Source organism: Coturnix japonica, chromosome 1 (assembly GCF_054131305.1).
Source record: "Coturnix japonica strain WE chromosome 1, WE-NBRP24, whole genome shotgun sequence".
Lineage (NCBI taxonomy): Eukaryota > Metazoa > Chordata > Aves > Galliformes > Phasianidae > Coturnix > Coturnix japonica.
This window is the reverse complement of record NC_140663.1, coordinates 72,569,039-72,592,493: the sequence shown is the minus strand read 5'-3', so window position 1 is coordinate 72,592,493 and position 23,455 is coordinate 72,569,039. Positions and strand designations below refer to the sequence as shown.

Below are 23,455 nucleotides of genomic sequence, written 5' to 3'. Positions count from 1 at the left end.
CGGAGCGTGCGCGCTGGGGCACCGCCATCAGCTGATCCGCGGCCGCCGGCGCTGGGACGGAGCGGCGCTTCGGTAAGGCGGCCTCGAGCCAGACATATCGCTTCCACAGCTCTATACCGGGTCGGTGCCGCTCTGCTCGTTCCCCCCCTCGGTAGGTTGTGAGGGATCGGGCGGCTATTAAGGGGTTACATCGTTTTTTCCAGCCGTCATTAACGGGCGCGGTAGGGAGTAGGGAGGGAGCGCCGTCCTCCCCATTGAAGGCTCGGTGCGGCCCTCAGCCGCCGCAGTGCTGCGCTTGGCCGTCGCTGTCCGCCCGCAGGATGGGATCTGGCCGTGGGAGAGGCCTCCGCGCCTTGACCTTCAGCTGCCGCCCCGCCTGCCTGCTGCATGATGGCAGCTGGGCTGCAGGGCCACGGCATTGCGCCTACCGCGCTCCTTCCTCATGCGGTGGATTTTCTCGCCAGGTTTTGCAGCGAGGAGCCTTGTGAGATCTCTGGAGAGGGATCCTGGGCTCCATCAGGAGAGGGGTGGTCAGCAGGGATAGGGAGGTGGTTGTCCCTCTCTACTCGGCTCTTGTGAGGCCCCATCTGTTGTACTGTGTCCAGGTGGAGCCCTCAGTACAAAAAAGACATAGAGATTATGGAAAGGGTCCAGAGGAGGGCCACAGAAATGATCAGGTGGCTGGAGCACCTCCCCTGTGAGGACAGGCTGAGGGAGTTGGGTTTGTTCAGCCTGGAGAAGAGAAGGTTGCGGGGTGACCTCATTGCAGCCTTTCAATACCTGAAGGGAACTTACTCCCGAGAGGGGAGTAAACTCTTGGAAAGGGCTGACAATAGCAGGACACGGGGAAATGGTTTTAAGTTAAAAGAGGGAAGATTTAGGTTGGATGTTAGGGGGAAGTTCTTCACTAGGAGAGTGGTTAGGCCCTGGAACAGGCTGCCCAGGGAGGTTGTGGATGCCCCGTCCTTGGAGGTGTTCAAGGCCAGGTTGGACGGGGCCCTGGGCAACCTGATCTAGTAAAGGTGTATGTTTGGTGGCCCTGCCAGGCAGGGGGGTTGGAACTACATGATCCTTGAGGTCCCTTCAACCCGGGTCATTCTGTGATTCTGTGAGAGGCCTAGCGGGGTGTCTCCGTGCTCTATCGCAAACTGCTTCCCGGTTTCTGTGTGCAGAACGCCCGCTGTTTTGGATGGGTGAAGCTGATCCTCGCCGTGCTTGGGCCCTGCGGTGAATGGAGGGTTATGGGGCAGGCATGGTGCTCCCGCTGGTGCTGCTGATGGCAGCGTTTGAGCTGAAGGTGCTGTGATAAATCCCTTGTGTTTCCTATTCCTGTCGGTGATGGTGAAACCTGAGTTTAAGCGAGATGTTCCAGTTGTCACCCTTAAGACCTTTATTGTCTTGATGTGAGTTTTAGTGGCTGGATTCTAGGTAATGTTGTTGGCATATGTGTTTCAGGTTCTATCCATTCACTGTAGTTGCCCAAGCTGATTTTTTCCTGTGTTTTTACTAGGCTCCATTGATAGCGAATTTGTGCTTTAGGTTGGAATAAATGATACTTTCATTCACTGTCGTGTGATCCTCTAGCAAATTATCCAGGCTATTTGATCCAGCACGGTATTTCAAATGCGAATACCACTCAAGGAAGTGAAGGAAGACTCACTGACAGCATGTTAGAGGTGGTTTATTGACCCACCCATCTGTAGCACCTGAGTGAGGATGTGGCAAGTGTAGGTTGGCACCAGCAGGGTCAGGTAACTGCAAGGCAGATCCTTCACACCTTTTGTAAGTTGTTGTGTTTGTGCTGACTTTAACACTGCAAATTCACAGTGTTGAATGGCTTCTCTACGCTATGGTTTGCAGTCAAGCATTAATATTATATATCTGCACTTTATTCCTTTCTACTTAATATGTTAGTTGAGATCAGCATGAATAGCTCTTTGTATGACCAAAAATGCTGAGGGTTATTTTAGCTCTGCTTTTCAGGATGTTATGTCAAATCTTCTTAAAAACTGTTTTACAGTATAACATTATGTATGGTGGAAAAAGCTAACATTAATTCTATAATAAGGGGCAAACCCTGGCGCTGATGATAAACACTGGCATTAGTTTGAGAGCATAGGGAAGGAAAATTAAGACAAGACTGGAAAATGTCTGCCAGCATCAGCTGACTCTTCAAATGGGGGATGAAGTCTCGTGTTGCAACAGTAACACAAGATCTTAGTTTCCTGTAAGTACAGTATTTCCATTTTCCATATCTGCTTTCTACAGATACTGCGACTATTAGGGCTCAGCCACGAGCAATGAGCTTCATTTTCATTTAGTGTTAGCTTAAACGTAGCTTTTATTCTGATCTAAATATATCTCGACTGTTTTATACCTCATTCATCCAAACTTGCACAGCTTGTAGGCTTCACTGTGCTTCCACATCTTATTTTTTCCCCAGTATTACTTTGTGTGTTTATCTTCCAGATGCACACGGGCACTAGTATTACATATTGTCATCCAAAGCAGCTGCACACCAGCAGGTTACTAGATGATTCCCCTGGAGATGTATTCAGATGCTCTGTGCTTCACCTCTTGTGTTCTGATACCATGATTCTGTCTCTTTAACGTAGCATTTGATGCTATTGCTTGTCAGTAATAACTGCTCTTTATTATTTATTTGTTTTTAACTATGTTGCCTGGGAAAGCATTAGCACTTATGTAGCAGTTATCGCAGAGAACTGAAATAGATTTTCTTTCCCTGCCACTTGTAACATTAACACTAAGGAAAGTGTGGGAAATATTGAGGATGTCATCCACATGATTTATTTTTTTTTAGGATGGAACGCTATCAAAGACAGCAGATGATGTTCTCAGTTGGAATATTATACTTGTTCACTATTACTCGCTGTCCTCAGGCGTGTGACTTCTTCAGCCTTCCAACAGGACGGAGAGAAATGGGGATCTAGTCCAACACATGAAGCTGAATGATTCAACTTAATGTGTTTGGGCAGAGGCTAAGCTAGTTTTGCAGTAGGTTGTTGCCTGTAGATCCAGTGTGCAGAACTGGCTTAATTTGGATCTTATGGATGCCATGAGTGCAACTTTTATGCTCTGAATAAGTGCTTTTGTTGCTCCCCTCCTTTGGAAACGGAAAGCTAAGCTTATATTAAGCTTTATAAGCATTATATCAAGCATTTATATTAAGCTTTATATGCATTATATTAATGGATTTGGCTGTACCTCATGGCAGTAATTCTACAACCCGCATCGAGTGCTTTTTGTATGGTTGCCTTATATAATCTATACATTTATGTCTCTTGTTTCTGTCAAGTTGTTGTTCTGTCACCCCTCACTTCTTATAAAAAGACCATTTATCTCTATCTTCTTAGATTAATGTATGTAATCTAGTTGTTCTTTTGCAGCATCATTTCTTTACTGAAACGGCTTATTCTGAAAACTAAGATACATATGGATAAATCCTGAAAGTCATTATCAGACTTTATTACTATAACTTAACCAAATGACACACGAAGATCAGTCTTAGCTGCTCAATTTCTTTAGTATTATTTACTACCCTGAGCTTATCTAACAGTGAGTTTCAGAGTTCCAGACCGCTCTCCAGAAGTATTTTGTCTGACAGTGATCTAATGCATTCATGGGAGCTGCTGACAGTTTCTTCTGTCCTAGTTTACAGAATTTTGGAAGGTCTGCTGTCTATTTCCTAAAATATTATTGTCAGGGAGTACTAAAACTAGAATGAAAGCAGCCGTCATGGCCATGTATCTGTAGCACTGGGCTTTTTGCATTAGCATTTGTGAGAAGAATAGTCTTGAAGGCCATTCTACATCTGTTAACAACTGGGATTTTTCCTTCTGAGCTGTTAAGTCAATTAAAATTTATGCTGGAAGTACCCCTGTTGTATATGCAAGCTCTTAAGGGATATCTGTGTTCCTAGAAGGCATCTCTGTGACGTGAACTTCTTTGAGCTTGTTAACCAGTTGAAGATCACACATGATTTGCAGATTCTTGTGGCCTAGTTGAAGTTTTGGTGCGCCGGTGAGTTCCAGGGAGCCATTTAGTTCAACTATCTCTTCCTGACAGCCTGCATCCCGTGCACTGTGAAGATGCCGTGTTCCACTCGCTGTATTGCACCTTTAACATGCTGTAAGCTCTGCTGGCTTGTTCAAGGGACTTGCTGCCATTGTTTAAGACTGCATAAAAGACAGGTAGTCTGTGTATATCTCTGACACTGGCCAGCATTCTATGTCCTAAACATGTCCCATAGTACTCTGTGGTTGTGATGGTTCAATTTGAGGAGGGATGGAAAAGTTATAAATGAAGGTATTGGTTTTGTAGACAGAGAATTGTTCCTTTGTTAAAGGGGTTTATTATAACTGGACTAATACATACTCAGACAGCTGCTGCAATACATAGTTTACATTGGAGGGGCTGTGGCTTGTCTGAAGAAACTGTAAATGCTTCAGGTAATGGAACATGAAATCTCCAAATGTGGCTTAACTTGCCTTTAAGTATAAAAATGAAGTTTTCCATTACAGGAAAAGTCAACCTCAATTTAATTTCCTTTCACTGGAATCCTATGCCTACGTGTGTTGTGATTCCGGCCGGGTGTTTCATTATACCAAAGTGCTATAAAGAGTACTTCTATCTGCTAGGTGTATTGGATCTTTCTTAAAGGCTCCCATACAAAACCATTCCTGGTTCAGCTCTTCGACCCTGACTATAAGCCCAGCGATAGTTGCTTTGTGAGATTTTACACTTTTTGTTCCATAAACTAAGAATCTTTGACCCTTCAGAAGTTACTTTGCTGAGCTGTGGTGAAGCTTCTGCAATTGCTTCCAGCTTTTGCATTCATCTCGTTCTGATGTTTGCAATCTTAAAGATTAGAGTAACAAGTGACAAAACCAAATGCACCTAAAAGCAGAGTGACTCTCTTGTTTAATAAAAGAAAGGGTAGATGCTTCAGCTTTGCAGTAGTGAGGTTAATGAAACTATTGCTCATCTAGGGGAAATGACTGAGCATTGTGCAGAGCAGATGGCTGGAGAACTCAGCCATAGCAGTTGACAGGATCAGGATAAGAAAAGAGGTCACTGTTAGCCTCCGAAACGAATATTAATATTGTCTGTTACAGACTGGGTCTCTGTTGCATTAGATCTTTCTTTTGTATGAAAGCTTATCAAGTCAAAGAAGGGTCAGGAGGCTTTACAGCCTGAAAGGAATGTCAGGTTGTTCACACTTGGAAACTTGTGAAGCAGTGTAACAACTAGAAAGAAGGGGAGGCTCATCCATTTCAACTTCATAAGCTCTTCTGGAGAAGCATTCTGAGCTGGGGGGTAAGGATTAGTGTTAGAAAACTGTGTTATGAAATACTATCGCTTTTAACCAGTCAGATGATGATCTATTCAGATGGACAAAGGGGCTTCTCTCAAAATGGGAATGTTTTAGTTGATAAAATGAGTATCTTTACTAATTTTAGGTATTGAACGACCAATTCACTTGAAGTCAGAAGGTATGACATTTGCTTGAAGTATTGAGCTTGTATGTATTGCTGTTTAAGTCCCCATGTGTTTGAGAAAGCAGTAGGAACTCGTGATGAGCATCATGAATTGCCATGTTGCACAGCATTGGCTTTCCTGAAGGCATTAGGCTTCAGGACAAGTGTAGTATGCTGGCAATGGCAGCCTTTTTCGATCTTGAATGCACCTGAGTGTACCTGTACATGTGTTAGGTAGCAAGCCTCATGTGAGGGGAAGTGGCTTTATAGCACCCAAGGCGAAAGTTACACAAAGGATAAATTGCCTTGCGTGGTTGCATAGCATGTAGGTGAGCATTACTGATGCAGATTCCCAACCTGCCAAGCAGAGGCAAACCTCTGTATGTCCTGTGGCACATGGAACAGTATGGGGTATTTAAATGGAAGGCTGTCTGTATTGTTGAGTGTAAGAAGCAATGATGGCCATGTCTCAAAATGCTGCCTAACTTCTGCTTTTGTCTACTAACCTTAAGATCTGTATTTTATTGGGTATTTTTTTTAGTACTTCCTCTTAAAAAATTATCATCTGTTAGAAGGGGAAGTATAAACTGTCCAACTTACAGTAAGTCTGTGTCAGTGATTGCCATATTATTTATGGGATCCATGCAACACTTCCTCATGCATCCAGATAGCGGGATTTACATCCTGTAGCAAAAGCTGTGCAGGAGAACACAGCAAATGTTGACAGCCATGATTCTAAAACTTGACTCATGTGCAGCCATACATGCCATTTGAGCCAGCTAGTTATTGGCTTACTCCAACATGGATGCTTCTGTCTCTGAATTGCCGGCCTGGTGCTATTTAATGCAGTTTTGACAAGGTGTATTTAGACTTTCGTGCTAATTTGATGTGTTGCTTATCCTAGAACCTATTAAGAAAGATTTGTGGTGGCTGCAGGGAGCTCTTGGGATTGTGCAGCTTCCTGGGAGGAGAGAACATGCAGCTGCTTGTCTTTTGTGCTGTATGCAGGATATGTCAGTGGCCACCAGATGTGACAGCAGGTTCTAATGGCTGTCGCAAAAGGTGTAGCATCAGTCTGTGCAAATAAGGTGTTGGGTGTTACACACCAATGCTCCTGCCAGCAAGGCAGAGGGGTTTGTGTTACAGCACTAAGCCCTGATGAGACTGTTTTGCTGAGAATCAATACCTATTCTAAATACTCAAGCAATTAGAATTGCAGTGCCTTCGGTTCCTGCCTGTGTAGCCTGTTGTTAAACAGTGATCTGTTAAGCTGTTGGGGAACAGTGTTCACTGGCACAGATATATTACACTGGAGCACTGGTAGGCAAACTGATTCCAGCAGCAAGCATGCATCTCTCAAGGATTTTTCATGTGTTAACATGCAGCACTTGGGACATTGAGGTCATTGGCTTTGTAGGAGGTCCTTACTATGAATGGCGAGCGCTGCTTTTAGTATGTCTGGTGCTGTGCCACAAGGAGGGGGCGTAGATGGGAGTTCTGCTGGGCTTTAGGTTGCTTGGTTTGCTATTGCGGCATTCCCTGGTGCTGGTGGGAGAGAGACTGATGACTCATCAAGTCAGGTGGTTGTGCCTCTGCTGTGTGTCAGAAATTTCTTTCCCTTCTGCAGCAGGCTTTCTCATCCCTGTGTACAGGGGCATTAGAAGGACAATTATTTGGGAAGTAGTGCTGCTTAACTGCTGAATTCTGGCTTTGCTTCATCTGTGGGGATTTTTGTCCCTCCCGATTTTGCAAAACAAGGTAAGAATCTGTTTATATTATTAAACAGTCATGAATTTTCTTAAGTGCTGTACGAAGGCTCCTAAAAATCTCACTAGAAAAAGCTTAATTTGCAGAGGTTGATGTGGTAAGGCAGATCATTGGGTAACCTGGGGGACTGATCAAATAGATGAAGCAGAACTAAAACTGTAGCAGAAAACAGGTTTCTTCAGCACTGAGAGCAGGATGCTTCCATTGGGGGTTACCGAGTCAAATTACTGTGCTGGGGGAGAAATCAAAATTAAAAACAACAGCAATCCTAAATTTCTTATTTATTTATTTATTTATTTATTGAATGATGACTGCGGTGTTACTTTAATAAATCATCTTTCAGTCTGAGATGTTCCTGCTGATAGTAATATTTCTGGCACTGTTCATATTCTAACCATGTTAGAGCTTAAAAGCCTCTCTTAAATTAGTAGTTGAGCAGTTCGAAGCAAGGAAGATTCCTATTTGTAAGTATTGTGGGATGCTAGAATCATCCTTGTTTATAATGTGGGAATTAAGGTTGGGCTAATACCCTGTGTTTGTATGCTAGTGGACTTTGTCAGGATGAATTGCATATCTTGTGTTGGTGAGAGGCCCTTGAAGGGCTGTAAGAAGCAGTTGGCTTTCAAATGGCTAGCTGCTGTGGTGTCTGGGTTTGTACAAGAACAAAGCAATGCTCAGCATATCCCAACATGCTTTAAGGCATTTTGTTCTGAGTGCTAACGAGGTAGACGTGTAACAGTGCAGGTACATAAGGCAGCATTTCTGCTTTCTGTGAATTTCTCATCTAAATCTGTAATGCTGATGTGGAAGCACAAGAAAACTGTCCAGAGACAGCATAGCATTTCTTACTTTGTGCTCAATGTTAAAAGATGTGTAGCCCCTTAGAGAAGGAGCCAGCTTGGCTGGGTGATGGTGTTTTTATCCTGTGTGTGTTGTGCGTAGGAGATAGAGCAAAGGTGAGGAAGGATTTCTCACTCTAACTGACCTTCAGGTTTTGGCTTGGATATGAAGAAATGTTAATTTAACTTGAAACCTGCTTTTGTTTGCCTGGGTAGCTTGTCTTTCTTTTGAGACCCTTTGCCATATGGCTGCCATTAATTCACTTGGAGAGTTGTGTCTAGCGCTTTCTTGTTTATCCTCCTCCAGGAGGTTTAGCGGTAGGACTCCAGAGGTTGTTTTGCGTTCTGTGTTCAGGTGGATTCAAAGGTGCATTTTTCAGTGCAAAAAAGCAGTTGTGCTTAAGTTTTGCGATATTTTAATCCTCAAAAATGAAAAAGAGGAGACGGTCAAAGCCCAACCAGAATGAGCTCTTACCAGTTGCTCAGGAACTGTTTTGTGAGGCCCTTCTGTCAGAAGGGGATTATGAAAAATAAGCAATGAAATGAAAATCATCTTCTAGGCCTAAACAGGAAGCAGCTTAAAGAATAAACTGTCATTGTAGGGAGTAGAGGGCATCTATCAGATACCTGACTTAGAGGCCTTGAGCTCCAGCTTACCAGTTCAACACCAGGCTGATAGCAACTGAGTCACAGTCAACTGTTGGGGTAGCAGCTGGGAAATGAGTCAATGGAAGCTGTATTACACAAGGTTTGTGTTGTTGAATGGCATGCTTTTGCTAGGTAAGATAGGCCCTGTTGGTACGCAGAGCATGCAGGGGCTACCACACTGCGCCTTCCACCAGCATTGTATGATAAATGTGCCAATAAAGTGCGAGTGGGTAGGCATTTGCCTTACTGCTCGCTAACTCGTTTCCAAGGCAACACAAAGCATGATAAGGGCCGACAAAACCCTTCCATGCTCTTATCTGCACCAGAAGCAGGACAGCCCAACTGCCAATTCCAGGGCTAGCTCAGATCCCTGAACAGCTTTTTCTGTGATGATTGTTCAGCTTTTCCATTCAGTGGCTGTCAGGAGGTATCAGTCTATTGTTTAACTGCTGTGAGTTGAGTTTGTTAGCTGTTATTCTTCTCTGACGTTCTACAGGTTTCACTTAGAGCAAAGACTGCGCGATACCTTTTGTGAAGGGATCTGTGTTAACTGTGAGGCACATAGAGGAGTTTTGAGTGCGTGTGTTATTAAAATACGTGCTTTCTATTTAAATGCTGATCCATCAATTTGAGGTGGCAAAAATAGTCATTGTGGAAGTTCTCTTTGTAGTATTGCTTTTTAGAGAACGGTGGCTGTTAAGCAGCCCTGTATTGTGCTACATGCAGGTGTCTGTGAATCACTCAGAATCTTGAGAGACTGTATTTTGAAGAACCTTAGGTGGGATGTAGGAGGCAGAAGATGTTCTCCATTGTTTAAATAAACTGTTATTTGGCTTGAAATTAGACTGGTAATCTTAGGGTGTTTTTGGAGTGTTGTGTGGAGCATATTAGGGAGTAAAGTTCCAGCCCTCTCTCCCTGGAGGGAGGGATGTTAGTTCTAGTTTGCTTAAGCAAGTTATTTTTTAACACGACATAGCTTTAGGATCCAAGCGGTTAGTTCAGGAGTCTTCAGTGTTGTTTCTAATGAAAGGAAAAGAGCAGAAGGCAGGAGGGGAGGAACAAACTACATGTGCATGTATTCTTCAGAAGTGACTCATCCTCTTTTTTTTCCTTCTGTACAGTTGAACAGGCAAAATGGACTTCTCCAAGCTACCAAAAATCCGTGATGAGGACAGAGAAGCTTTTGTTGGCTATGTCCATGGAGTCTCAGGACCTGGTGGGTATTTTGTAAGGGAAATCATGAGTTCTGTTTCATCTAATGTATTATGAACCCTGATGTCCAGTTATATAAGTGAACATGTATGTATGTAAGTATGATAAGTTGTAGGTAGGGTTTTTTGGGCTTATTTCAGAAACAGTTGCTGGTTTATACGAAAGATATATGAATGAATAATATATTTACTAATGTGGTGTTAATGCTGATTAGTTTGCTTATTGTTCATTATATCTTTTAATAAGATTGAGGAATAGTAATTAAAAAAATAATAAATCTGCAAGCATTCTGGTTGGCATAAAGCACTAGGATCTGCATTAGGCTTCTCAATGAGGATGTGTGATGCTTGGTCTGTTCTCATTGAGATCCTGTTTTGACCTTTGCTATCTGGAATGCCCAGTCCTTTGCCACTGTCAGCCTGCTCTGTGTTACTGCACCATTGGCTGAAGGTTTGCTGCAAGAGTCAAGAAAGGTGGTAGTGCATATGGAAGGAGGACTGCTCCTCCTGTTTTATCTGCTTAAAAGCAGACTGTACTGGCTTTTTCCTTTCTCTTTATGAGATATAGGAGAGCATGGCAGTGTGAGAACAGAAGAATAGTGTACCTCTTTTTTCATAGGGCTTCTATGATGAACAAGAAGCTACTTTGGCTAGAGGCTACCTAAAAAAAAAGCCAGTTTCTTAACCGCAGAGATGATGATTGAATGCAGTTTAAAACTGATACAAGTTTCTTTAGATGCGGGAAATATAACTTTTTTTTGTAAAGACACAAAACCTTTATGCAAAATGGATGATATAACACAAAGGACATGATAAATTTCCTTCTAAAGCAACAAGGCTGAATGTAAGTGGCAGTCTACATATAACCTGCTGATATTTAAGTCAAAATGGTAAGAGGCTTTCAAGCCCAAAATGTGTTGTAATCTTCATCTGTAGAAGTTTAACTTAAGACATTGAAGTAATTCATGACTTTTATACAAAATAAAACACCAAAATAGCATTTCCTTACAATGGAATGTCTGAATGGAGAATGGAATAATACAGTCTTCTGGGAGCTGTAGTTCACAATTCTCTTCCGAGACTGGAGCTGCAGCATTACCTTGTTAATCCCAGTGCACTGCATGATGTTGTGCTGTGGAATAATGAACACAAATGGTAAAATACCCTGAAAATACCAGGACTTTTGGCAGCCAAATTATCCCTGTGCTAAATCAGAAATGTACTCCTGGTCTGAGTGAATACTAGTCTTACCCTGTCCAGATTTTAGTAGCTTCTGATGCGAAAACTTGTTTAACTACGGGAAAACATATTCATCTATGTGTGTCTTGTCTTCTACAGTGGTCACTGCTTGCAACATGGCAGGTGCTGCTATGTATGAGCTGGTACGAGTAGGCCACAGTGAACTGGTAGGGGAAATTATCCGACTGGAAGGTGATTTGGCCACTGTCCAGGTGTATGAAGAAACATGTATCCTTTCCACTGATCACTTTGGACCAGGCAGAACACGGTGGTGGGTATGGTAAAGATAATGAACAAAACTGACTGGGACCAGCAGTTGTTACTTCCAGTGCCAACGTTCAGCATCCGTTCTGTACATCTTTTGTAAATCCTGATTTTTTTTTTAGGTAAACCTTATATTGTTTGGCTGTGTAAGAAGGAAACTTCTTTGTTATTTTACCTGGTAACCAAGCAATGTGTTTAGGTTCACTTGCTTTGTAATATTACAGCTCCTTGATAAGAATGTTGACAGATGTCAGCTATGAATGGTAAAGCTACCAAGCAGTGTGTTGTATTTTTTTCCCTGCTTTTGAAAACTCTGCCTTTGGAATGCTTCTGTAAAGTAAGCAGGATTCCTCCTTCTGGATAGACTGTTCTAACAGATAGGATCTGATCCTTCTTTGTTTCTACATTGTGACTGCAGAATCTTCATCCAGATGAGAGATAGACAGGATATATTTAGAATCTAGTCAATGTAAAGTGCATTTTCTGTTGAAAGCATATAAGTCAATGTCATAAGAGCAATTCATTAAACTTAAAGGTAGCTTTTCCCCCTCATAATCTTCTTAAGAGTTGATTTTGCCTACATGTAGATGTTGGGAAGAAGCCTGTACTGGCTCCCAGTGCTTTGTTTTGGGGAGCTGAATGGTAAACTGGTCACTGGGTTGTGTCTGTACCTATTAATTTGATATTTATTTGGCTCTTCATTGTTATATGTAGTAGCCTTCCATCAATGCATCGAACAAGTCCAGCACTTAAGTACGGTTTACTCTTAGATTCCTGATAAGAGGATGGCAAGAGCTTTCTGAATACAACTTGTATTTAATCTCTCTTTGAGTCATACATATGCTTTTAGAGTGTCTCCTGTATTCTAATAGGGCCTTCTGTTAAATTACTGGCTCTTTGCAGAGAGGCCCATTGAGCATCTTTGGAGCTCAGGTGGTGCCTAAAAGAGACAACTCAGTGTTGGAGAGAAGGGAGATGCTAGTCTACGACAGACTTTCTTTACAATTAGACTCCTGTCAAAAAAGCTCTGCAAAGCTCAAGGTTAAAACTGCTGTGTTGTGTGTTTCTAGCAAACTATAAAGCAGAGAAAAAATTACATCTTTTCATGCCACTGTCTGGTTTTAACAGTAAACCTAGAAAACATGTTTGAAGATTTAAGAAACGTTTGATGTTTTGCCATCATGCTGTCTTGTACAGCAAGAAATCTATGCATGTGGCTGACTTGAACTAACGTTTGTAACTCAGAACATATACTCTCTGCTTTACCTCTCCAGAGGATAAACAACTTTGTTGCTTTAGCAGTTTTGGATGTAGTTTGGTATAATGTCTACATGCTTCTCAAATGACGGTATGTTATATGTTAAATATTATATATTAACAACCATCACATTAAAATCAGAAAAGTGCTGTAAGGGTATGATGATGTGAGTGTGATGATTTCTACCCTGTCATTTCTCTGGATGAACTTTTCCTCAGCGAATCTTTAGCTGGTGTATCCGTAGGAGATCCTGTACTCCGTACTGGCAAACCCCTCTCAGTGGAACTGGGGCCTGGCATTATGGGAGCTATTTTTGATGGTATCCAGAGGCCGCTGTCAGACATCAGCACCCTGACCAAAAGTATCTATATCCCTAGAGGTGTCAATGTGTCAGCTCTGAGCCGAGATGTCAAATGGGACTTCACGCCATCCAAAAGCTTGCGGGTAGGTCTTGCTGAGCCTATCCTCCCCTCTCTCCTTCCTTCTCAGAGCACTAAGGCTGTGACTGCTAGGAACAGTGGTTACAAATAATCAATCTCACAATGCATTTGTAAAGGAAGTCATAATGGTGCTAGACTTGATAGTTATTGTTATCTTATATGACTCTTTGCCAACATTCTTTAAAATGAAATTCTTGTTTATGGCTAATAGGTGCTTTCTGATTTCAGGTCGGCAGCCACATCACTGGTGGAGACATTTATGGTGTGGTGAATGAAAACTCACTTATCAAACACAAAATCATGCTGCCTCCAAGGAACAGGGGTACAGTTACATACATTGCTCCACCGGGAAACTATGACACTTCGGTAAGTCTCCCAAATAACAGTTACCGGGTATTCCATGTTTCTTTCATAAGGTTGCAGGACCCTTTTTCTTCTGTGGGATGCCACCTTCAGAGCCTTTCATACAACAGAATGTTAGCGGTGATCACTTATGCTGCCCTGCCAGCAGGGATTATGTGGTTTTTTTTTTCTTGTGCTTTTTGTTAGGATGTTGTCTTAGAGCTGGAGTTTGAGGGCGTGAAGGAGAAGTTCACTATGGTCCAAGTCTGGCCTGTACGTCAAGTCCGTCCTGTGACTGAAAAGTTACCAGCGAATCATCCTTTGTTAACTGGCCAACGGGTGCTGGATGCCCTCTTCCCGTAAGTAATATTCTGTCTGCTCGTATGTAAGAAATCTGTTTTGGGAGAAAGAATGGTGTTAATTTCTTCAAGGGTGAACAGACCACAGACAATCACTGTGTACCACAGCGTGATCTCAAAAAAAGTCATCTAGCTGAGGTGCTAATATTTCTATATCTATCTGACACAGGAACCTAAGAATGGAAAATGGAAAAGTTAAAAGGTGGTTTAACAGGATGGTTCTTTTACATTAATTCAGGAAACAAATGACAAATGTAAAAATAATTTAATCATACCAAACCTCCAGAAAAGCTAGAACTTTCAAGCTTAGATATCTGCGTTTGAGCACGCAAGTAGGATCTCTGTTCCTGTTCTTAAGGATGTGTAGTTTGCAATGAGTCTGAAGTAGAAACTGTCACACTTAATTGTAATTCAAACTTCTCATTTAAGTGGCTGAGTTCCAAGGCACAGAGTTGAGTAATTTTTCGTCCTAAAAATATTGTTCTGCTCATTCTTATAATGCACATTTAAGTAGCTCTGATGTTCTTTTCTTAATGTTTGCTTTCCATTGGTGCTTCCAGCTGTGTGGACTATGTCTCAAGCTTGAAAGCGTGGTTATTGTACCAGCATACCTCATGTATTTCAAAGTTAGTATAAAGAAAGGATAGTTTATTCCTTTGTCTTTGGTTTGGTGAAATACCACTGTGCTTCTCAGACAGAACACTGAATGTGACTCCTGTTGTTCTGCTTTTAATTATGCAGTTGTTTCCTTACTAGAAAACATATTCTGAGATGGAAGAGAGCTGTTCTTGATTTCCTTGCCAATCAGAATCCCTTTTCTTTACTCAGGTGTGTACAAGGAGGTACAACAGCAATTCCCGGGGCGTTCGGTTGCGGAAAGACTGTGATCTCTCAGTCTCTCTCAAAATACTCCAACAGTGATGTCATCATTTATGTAGGATGTGGAGAACGAGGAAATGAAATGTCTGAAGTACTGAGAGATTTTCCTGAGGTAAGTATGGAAGATTAATGGAGAGTAAACCTTCTTGGAAAGACTTGCTGTTATACTAGTTTAGCATTCAGTTCAGGATGTGTGTTCTGCTTTTTGTGTGCATATGAGAGATCATCTGAGTTATGTATGTGGGCTTACATCCAGTTGTTGAAAATGAATTCAGATTAGTACAGGTGGGGAAAAAGCTCTCTGTTTCCTAGTGAATTTAAGAAGGAAGCATAAGATTTTTTGGCTCTTTCAGTGAAGTAAGTGAGGCTGAAAGAGGGTAATGTTCTTCCTGATGGAGTAGATTTGTCGTCACTTATTTGTGGTGAGCAATGGGATTAATAGGAATTGCCATTAGCAGCAGATGAAATGAGGCTGGGGCACATGTACAGCTCATTCTGGAAGGAAAAACAGTAGAGAATCCTGAAATCTTTAATCTAAATACTGCTTTGATAGACTAGCTGTGAGGAGACTATCCTTATATAAGGTAATAGAGTTTAAATAAATAAATTGCTAAATTTGTGGGAATCTTTACAGTTTTTGTTGTGTCTTTTTCATTGCATTATAGTTAACAATGGAAGTTGATGGCAAGGTAGAAAGCATCATGAAGAGAACAGCTCTGGTAGCAAATACCTCCAATATGCCTGTGGCTGCCAGAGAGGCCTCTATCTATACTGGTAAGATTTACAGGAGGCTGGACAAGGCTGTATGTATGGAGTAAGACATCCTGTTCTAGTATTTTCAGTTCCTAGGATGGTCAGACCAAGACCCCTGCTTAATTACATAAATCAACCCTTTCAGGCTATGCCTGCATGAGGTCTTAGTATCACAGGTGGATTTGGCTTTGTTATACGCAACTGTGATCTCCACATGCTGAATAAATTCTTGCTTATAAATTGAACTTACCGCACTGGGTTTCCTGTAGTTTTGCCTCGTGTATTAATTATGTAATCTTGTGTTCTTCATGAGCGGGCATCTTGTTTGCCTCTTCATGACAACATGTGTAGGTAGAATTCCTTTTTCAATGCTTTCCTACATTGTGCTGTTGTATTTGTTCCAGGAATCACCCTGTCGGAGTATTTCCGAGACATGGGCTACCATGTCAGTATGATGGCAGATTCTACTTCCCGATGGGCTGAGGCCCTCAGAGAAATTTCGGGACGACTGGCTGAAATGCCAGCTGGTGAGTTGTTATTTTCTTCATCCAGACGTGTAAAGACATCCTTTAAACTCAGAGCTTTTTGACTCAGTTTCTGTGTGTTGATACTTGCAGACAGTGGTTATCCAGCCTACCTTGGTGCCCGTTTAGCCTCTTTCTATGAGCGAGCTGGCAGAGTGAAGTGTCTGGGAAATCCTGAAAGGGAAGGCAGTGTCAGCATTGTTGGAGCGTGAGTGTTGCATTTCTTCCTCTACTTTTTTGTATGTCCAGATACCTTCAGACAAGAGGGTTTTGTTGCTGTGTGCAGCTTCACAGCTAGGAACGTGTAATGTACGTAGATATGTAATCTCTGATCACCCTCGACTGTTGCTAAACTGTGCACAGGAGCAGAGAGAATGAATGTGATTGGTAGTTCTGTGCGGTGTAGAACCACAGTCACAGCAGCCTGAGAAAGGGGCTCAAGAAAGAAAGCCATTAGCACTGTCAAACCATGCTCAGAATGGGAAGGAGGGGGCAGGTAGAGAAACAGTGTGGAAGCATAATGTATTATGATTCTCTTACTAAATAATAGCATTACAGGGAGCAGGAGCAGGATATCTCAAACTGCAGCAGGCTGTGAAAAGCATGTGGTGCCCAGACAAATCATGTGGAACTTTTCAGCTGTTGTTTGAGTTTGGGAAGCTTTTACCTGTTTGGGGAAGCAGGTGTTAGTATGTCAAGCCCAAAGGAAGTTTGTGCTTACTGTGTAGGTGGTGAATATCTGATATTTATCTGAAATCATTTCAAATTGGGGTATTTTACATAAAATCTTTGAGCTGTGTTTCAAGCTGCCATATCAGCACACCTCCTGATTCTGTTCCAGTTGAGACAGGTTTGGTAACCCAAGCTGGAGTGACTACCTGGAGCTAAATTGACTGAAATGATACCTTGATACCGTCAGTCAGTTACTGATATAATTGATATCCCACACCTGCGTAGATGTGCTGCCACTCTCACTGCAGCAGAAATTTGTAGTCTATTACTTATGTGAAATGATGTAGGCCCTTCATGTTTCTGTGATCACAGACCCATGTGGTCATACGTTCAGATTAAACTGTGGCAGTGATTCTGATTTATTTTTCCTTCTATATCTTTCTGCTCAGTGTCTCTCCCCCAGGAGGTGACTTCTCAGATCCTGTAACATCGGCTACTTTGGGCATTGTTCAGGTAGGATGCTGCAGCCCTTTTGTCTAAGCTACCAGACCTAGTGGTTGTAATTCAGTGCATTAGTGCCACTGGATGTGGTGTGAGAGCTTTAATTTTACACAGACGGCTTTGAGGGGTGTATTATAACAGTGTAGGATGTGAAATCTCTTGTGAGATCTCCGAACCGATGTGTTTGGAAAAGGAAGAAAAGGTGGTAATTCATTCCAGCAGTTACTACTCAGGAATATTTGTTTGCTTTTTGATTCCAGCCTTTTGTGCTGCAATTTAAGTATGGCTACTCTCTAAGATAGGGTGGAAAGTGAACCACCCTTGATAGGTGCATTGAAACCATACAAAAATCCTCAGAGATGACTGGGAGAAGGATAGCTTGCAAATTGCCCATCCCTGCTTTGGTAGGATGAGCTGTATCTAATGGGGCTCCACTTAATTAGACCTTTGTATTGATTCATTGCTACTGGTGACTCCTTACTTAGAAGGAATCTCAAGCTGAATGAACCTAAATTCAACTTCCAGCTCAATCCATTCTATGATTCATTCGATGATTCATATTTGAAAGTCACTGCTACAGTTAAATTAGTAAAAGGCAGGTTTTCTTTCTCAGGCTTTAGTTAGAAGATTTGTGGTAGCCTTTGCTGCATTGTTTGCTCAGACCTGCTTGTCATACTGGAGGTTGGTTTGTTTGATTGCTTGTTTGTGGTTCGTTTTGCTTTCATTTATTTTGTTCTTGATTTGGAACACTGGCTGAACTCACTGGCTTCTGGCAGGTTTTCTGGGGCCTGGATAAGAAGTTGGCACAACGCAAACACTTCCCCTCTGTCAACTGGCTGATCAGTTACAGCAAATATACCCGTGCCCTGGATGAATACTACGACAAGCATTTTACAGAGTTCGTCCCTCTCAGGACAAAGGCCAAAGAGATCCTGCAGGAAGAGGAGGACCTTGCGGAGATTGTGCAGCTCGTAGGGAAGGTGAGTAACCAGCTGTGAGAAAGCATGGGATTCCATGAAAACTGTTGTAGCGTGATATGGTGGTTTACAGGTACATAGTATGTGCTAGAGAGTAATTTAATTTCACAGTGCTTAGATGAGCTTTACTGGTTTACATGGTGGCAGTAATGCATGGCAACGTGTTGTAACTGCTGTTGTTTGGGGAAACTTCTGTTCCGCTGCTGTCCCTGTTCATTGATTTTCTAGCACAGCCAAGATCAGTTCATTCGCCAGTCTTGCCTTAGCAGAAATCTGTTCTTTAGATGAACCTTAGAAGAGAAGGAAATGTGATCCTAGGGCCATAAGTCTATGTAGTAAATTGTCTGTTTGATAGTAGGGTGTGAGAAATAACCAAAAGACAGAATTCTACTGGGAGCTACATTAACTTCCAGTGTTCTTTCGCTTAATGGTTCTTTGCCAGGACATAACACATTTTAAACTAAGAGAGTAGGTTTAGACTAGGTATTATGAAGGAATTATTCACTAAGAGGGTGGTGAGATGAGAACAAGCTGCCCAGAGAGGCTGTGGATGCCCCATCCCTGGAGGCATTCAAGGCCAGACTGGATGGGGTTCTGGGTAACTTAGTGTAGAGAGAGGTGTCCCTGCTTATGGCAGGGGGTTGGAACTGGATGGTCCTTTTATATCCCTTCCAGTCCCACCATTCTGTGATTCTATGATTTCATGGACATAAGTACTGAACTAACAGTGGACCTTACCTTTCTAGGCTTCTTTGGCAGAAACAGACAAAATTACCCTGGAGGTTGCCAAGCTGATAAAGGATGACTTCTTGCAACAGAATGGTTATACACCTTATGACAGGTAAGGCTACAGTGCTGCCCCTTCATTTGTAGTCTGGATTTCCACAGCTATTTTATTTGGAAGCTAATCAGTGCAGAAGTGAATTTTACTTGCCATAAACAAATGGCAGAACAGAAGTCATTGAACAAAGTATTCACATTGTTTTACTCAAGGCATGCAGCCCATTTCCAAATGCAGTTGTGCTCTGAGTTTCTCCAGCCTTCAACCATTGAAATGAATAGAGTTCAGTTAGTTTTTGCAACAGCATGTCCTCAGGAGGAGACAGACACTTTGTTTTCACAGGCAACACGCATAGTCTTCCTGTTTGTTCTAGCAACAAATGAATGATTGCAAGTAACTGAGAATTATGATCTGTTTAAAAACTTACTGGATTTTTCCCCCCCTATTGCAGTGTTTATTGTCAGGTTCTCTCAGGCTGCTTGCAGGAAGCCTGCTTCCATAATGGTCAAAACAGGAAGGAGGAATTTTGCTGACTGCTCTAGTGTTTTCCCTTTCTCACTAGCATTGGCACCGATTCAGATGACAGATGTGTATAGCAGTGGTTACTGTTCTGTCTCATTTGGTCCAGTGTTTGGTTGCTGCTTCAGAAACCTTGCTTCAGGACAGCCCAGTGTTTTTCGATAGGTCAACCATAGGCAGTCTCTCTCCTTTGACATGAAGTAGACTAACGCTTTATTTCAGGTGAGAATTCAGAGTTGCTGCAAAGGCGGGAAGGAGCAAAGGGTAGTTCTGTGAATTGCTCTGAGATACCTGACGGATCCTCTTCTGTTTCATCAGATTCTGCCCTTTCTACAAAACAGTGGGAATGCTTTCCAATATGATTGCGTTTTATGACATGGCACGCCGTGCTGTAGAAACCACAGCCCAGAGTGACAACAAGATCACGTGGTCCATCATCCGAGAGAACATGAGTGAAATCCTCTATAGACTTACCTCCATGAAATTCAAGGTATGTTCATAAGGAACCAGCTTGGGTTTCTCTGGAGGAGTGCTCAGTGCCTCTGAGCGGTTGTAACTTAAAAGTGGTTATTAGTTGCCATAGATAAATGTCTGTGCACGTAGGTCACCCATCTTTGTAGAGTGCAGCTTTCCTACCCCTATACTACTTAAACCAGCATGTTCCGGTTTTAGCATTTACTGCTAGGACAATAACCTGTAATGCAATCTGATGTTGAAATAGCTGAGGAGCATAAAGTACGATGGTTATTTTGTGAAAACTCTTAAGCCATTGCTTGTATCACCAATCTTTCAGGAACAAATACCATGAGATGCTGCACGTAAAAGTAGGTGTTCTTGGGTACCAGTGTCTTCTACTTCTGCAGGGGACTGGCTTGTTTCTGCAACAGGTAGAACCCTGGTGTATACTACTAAAACAGCAAGAACAGAACAAGATACACCTTGGCACATAAGCTTGCTTGAGAGCTGGTTATGTAGAGATAGGGAAGTAATCCTTTCATTTACAAACCCTGGCCACGAGAAGACACTTAGCACTTTGGCATAGCAGTGAATTGTCTGAAAAATAGAAACCAGAGAATGAATGCATGTTAAGTAGAGGTGGCCCTCTAACACAGTAATAGTTATGAAAATGATCTTTCCTGGGTTACAGGCTAAGAAGCAAAAGAATGTAAGTGTTCTGTAGTCTGTGTACTTTGGCAAGGCGATGAGAAGTAGTGTAATCCACACATGTAAGTACATTTGGCCTATGTAGCAGGTGTTAATCCTCAGGTCAAGAAAATATAGCAGTAGCAAAACAGGGTTGTCTTAAGGACCAGAGGCTTTTCGAGACTGATCTGTACACTCAATGTATTGTTTTTCAGGACCCTGTCAAAGATGGTGAAACAAAAATCAAGGCAGACTATGCTCAACTGTTTGAGGATATGCAGAATGCATTTCGCAGTCTGGAAGACTAGACTGAACCTCTGTGACCACTCTGGTTTGTCCTCTGAATTCCTCATCTCAGCTCCTCTGCTTCCCTACCTTACAAGAATGATGCAACAGTACTTGAGTTGATAAATAGCCCTATGTTTCCCTGTTCATACTCAGTGTCTTTACAAAAACATTCCTTACTTTGTGTTTGGCGTTGCTTTGTGTGTCTGAAATAGTGAGTGGTGTGCGAGTGGGCTTGGCTGAGTGAAGAAATGCTGTTGTACACTTCTAGGGTGGGAAAAAATTCACTTTGCCCTCCCCCAGATCATTTGGTAGCACAACCAACTGACCTGTACTGGCAGAGGAGGTGTAGATCTTAATGCAGTCACGCGGTACATTCTGAGCTGGCAGTGGTAAGGGCATTTAGGTCTAGCACTTTGCTAAGTGACTATCATGAAACAGAATTTCTGACCATATTCTGACATGACATGTTGATATAACCAAAGTTCTTCCCTGCTACGTCCCTTCTGCAGCCCTTGGCTGAGTCTGTTGGTATTGAAATGTGGTAGATCTGGATCTCTGCAAGGAAGGACTGACTAGAAGATGAGCACGTGCGAGTAGCCAGTATGCTTTTGTACACTGGAGAAATAGAATTTTATTTTCCTACTTAATACAGATAGGACTGTTGGATGGAGCACCAGCTAAAATTGAAGCCATAGGTGCTCAACTTCCAGAATATTTTTGCCTTCTTGCCTCCCACTCCCTCCATAATGTTTCACAACACTCAGCTGCTTTAGTTTGTGAAGCTTGTTACTGCTGCTTTGTACTGTGACACGTAACAAGATTCCACACGTGTGGACCAGGAACATAATCTTTCCTAGGTGGTGCTCTCTACCAACTCTTGCCTACCAGTGCAATGTCCAGGTGGCGTTTAGGAAAGAAAAAGTATGTGCTTAATCTTCCTGCTCCACCTGTGTTCATTGTGCCTGCTTGGCAGTGGCACAGATGGTCCTCATTTATTGCGTAGAAGAGATTCTGAGATGCTAAACTTCTGGGGGTGGGGGGATAAAGATGGGAAAGATTGACAGTACAAAATGTATTTACTTCTGCCTTCTTGATTATGATGCAAGAGAAGCTAGCGACTTCTGCACCATGCTCTGGAAGCACACAGTCTGTCGAGCAACTGAAACTCTGCTGTGTCTTGGGCTTGTTGGCATGACTAGTATGAGATGAGAAATGAGTGTAGAGCAGCTTTTCTGTCAAAATTCAAGTTCCAGCACTCCTATCATTGCTGCAGAGAGAGGTGAAGATGCTGGCGTACTCCTTGGTCTTTGACTCTTGTGTCAGATAACATCTAATACTTCTTTGTTGTGCAACACTGTAATGCCCAGTTGGGTGCCAGCTGACATCTAGACTTGTTATGGTCACGAAACAGTAACAGTTGGAGATGCCACTGGTAGTGGCGGGGCTTTGCATTAATTCCACACTGAAGTGTTTTTTCCACCAGCTGCCAGCTTTGAACGGCAATGGTGAAAGGGTATCTCGGCGCTAAGGACCAAATGCTGCCACTTCCATGATGATATCAACTCGCTGTTTGCCATGGAGAGCTCAGTTGAAACTTAAGTGGATTTACTATGTTTAGCTCTCCCAAAATAAACTACTATTCCAGCTGATATTCTGGTAGTGAACAGTTAAGTTTACAGTTCACCAAACTTTCAGTGTATGCTGCTTACTTAACAATGAGCATGTGTGAATGAGTAGTCACCATTTGAGCCCTTGCTGGATTCCTCATTGTTTGTACCCTTCACCACTGTACTATGTAGCATTTCATGCTAGAAAACAGATGTTCTTATCTCTTTAAATAGAGGATGTTATAAACTTTACAGAAGATGTCTAAGATAATACAGTTCTAATATTTATTGTGCTGTACCTGGCCCTGAAGTGTGACCAGTTCAAACAGTTTCCTATATATTTTTGTCTCTTTTTGTTTTGTGTCTCGGTTTTCAGTGTTGAGATTCTGATGTTCACTGTGTGCTGCGAGTCTTCCCTCCACAGCTGTGGGAGGAATGAAAAGATGGGCAGAACCCAACCACCTACTTTCTTGTATATTTCATAATGTATGTTGCTGGAAATTGTGTAAAAAAACAAACAAACAAAAAAAAAACATTTAAAAAACTGTTGGGAGTCAATGAGAATAAAATGGATTTAACGTAGATCTTACCTGTCTTCTTTTCTGATGTCAAACCAAAGCTGTGTTACAATGACATACACAGACGAGCGGGGGCAAAGCTTACTGCTGTTGCTTGAAATCTTAATTCATCATTTTGGGATCTCTTTAAACTGAGGTGGGCAACTTAACAGGCTATTTAACCTCAGGTCCCCCATTTCAGTACAGCTTATACCATCTCCTCAGGCATTACATTAAGAGGAGAATTATACTGTAGGATATGCTCTTGAGATAGATATTTATACTTCTCTTACACTAAAGTTTTAAAAGAATCTTGCTTTTCAGTGTTACTAGTCCAACAAGGGCATGTTATGGCCCTTCACTGAACCTTACAATATTTCCCTGCCCTG

At 42.2% G+C, this 23,455-nt stretch overlaps 1 protein-coding gene across 6 annotated transcripts; it reads left to right on the top strand.

Annotated features, from left to right (window-relative positions):
• The first annotated feature begins 20 nt into the window (after positions 1–20).
• ATP6V1A (ATPase H+ transporting V1 subunit A) lies at positions 21–23,091 on the top strand. Of its 6 annotated transcripts, none has more exons than XM_085524389.1 (16): positions 21–72; positions 7,129–7,256; positions 9,874–9,968; positions 11,302–11,430; positions 12,954–13,168; positions 13,393–13,530; positions 13,714–13,865; positions 14,694–14,856; positions 15,410–15,518; positions 15,902–16,024; positions 16,115–16,229; positions 17,143–17,206; positions 17,971–18,174; positions 18,918–19,012; positions 19,790–19,961; positions 20,830–23,091. In XM_085524389.1, exons 3-16 carry the CDS (start codon positions 9,887–9,889, stop codon positions 20,920–20,922), a joined length of 1,854 nt encoding a protein of 617 aa, XP_085380515.1. In that variant the 5' UTR covers positions 21–72; positions 7,129–7,256; positions 9,874–9,886; the 3' UTR covers positions 20,923–23,091. The 6 variants fall into 6 exon arrangements, with proteins under 6 accessions (XP_085380515.1, XP_085380503.1, XP_032303150.2 ...); XM_085524377.1 differs by having other exon boundaries at positions 7,126–7,256; XM_032447259.2 differs by having other exon boundaries at positions 21–151; positions 7,126–7,256.
• Positions 23,092–23,455: the final 364 nt, after the last annotated feature.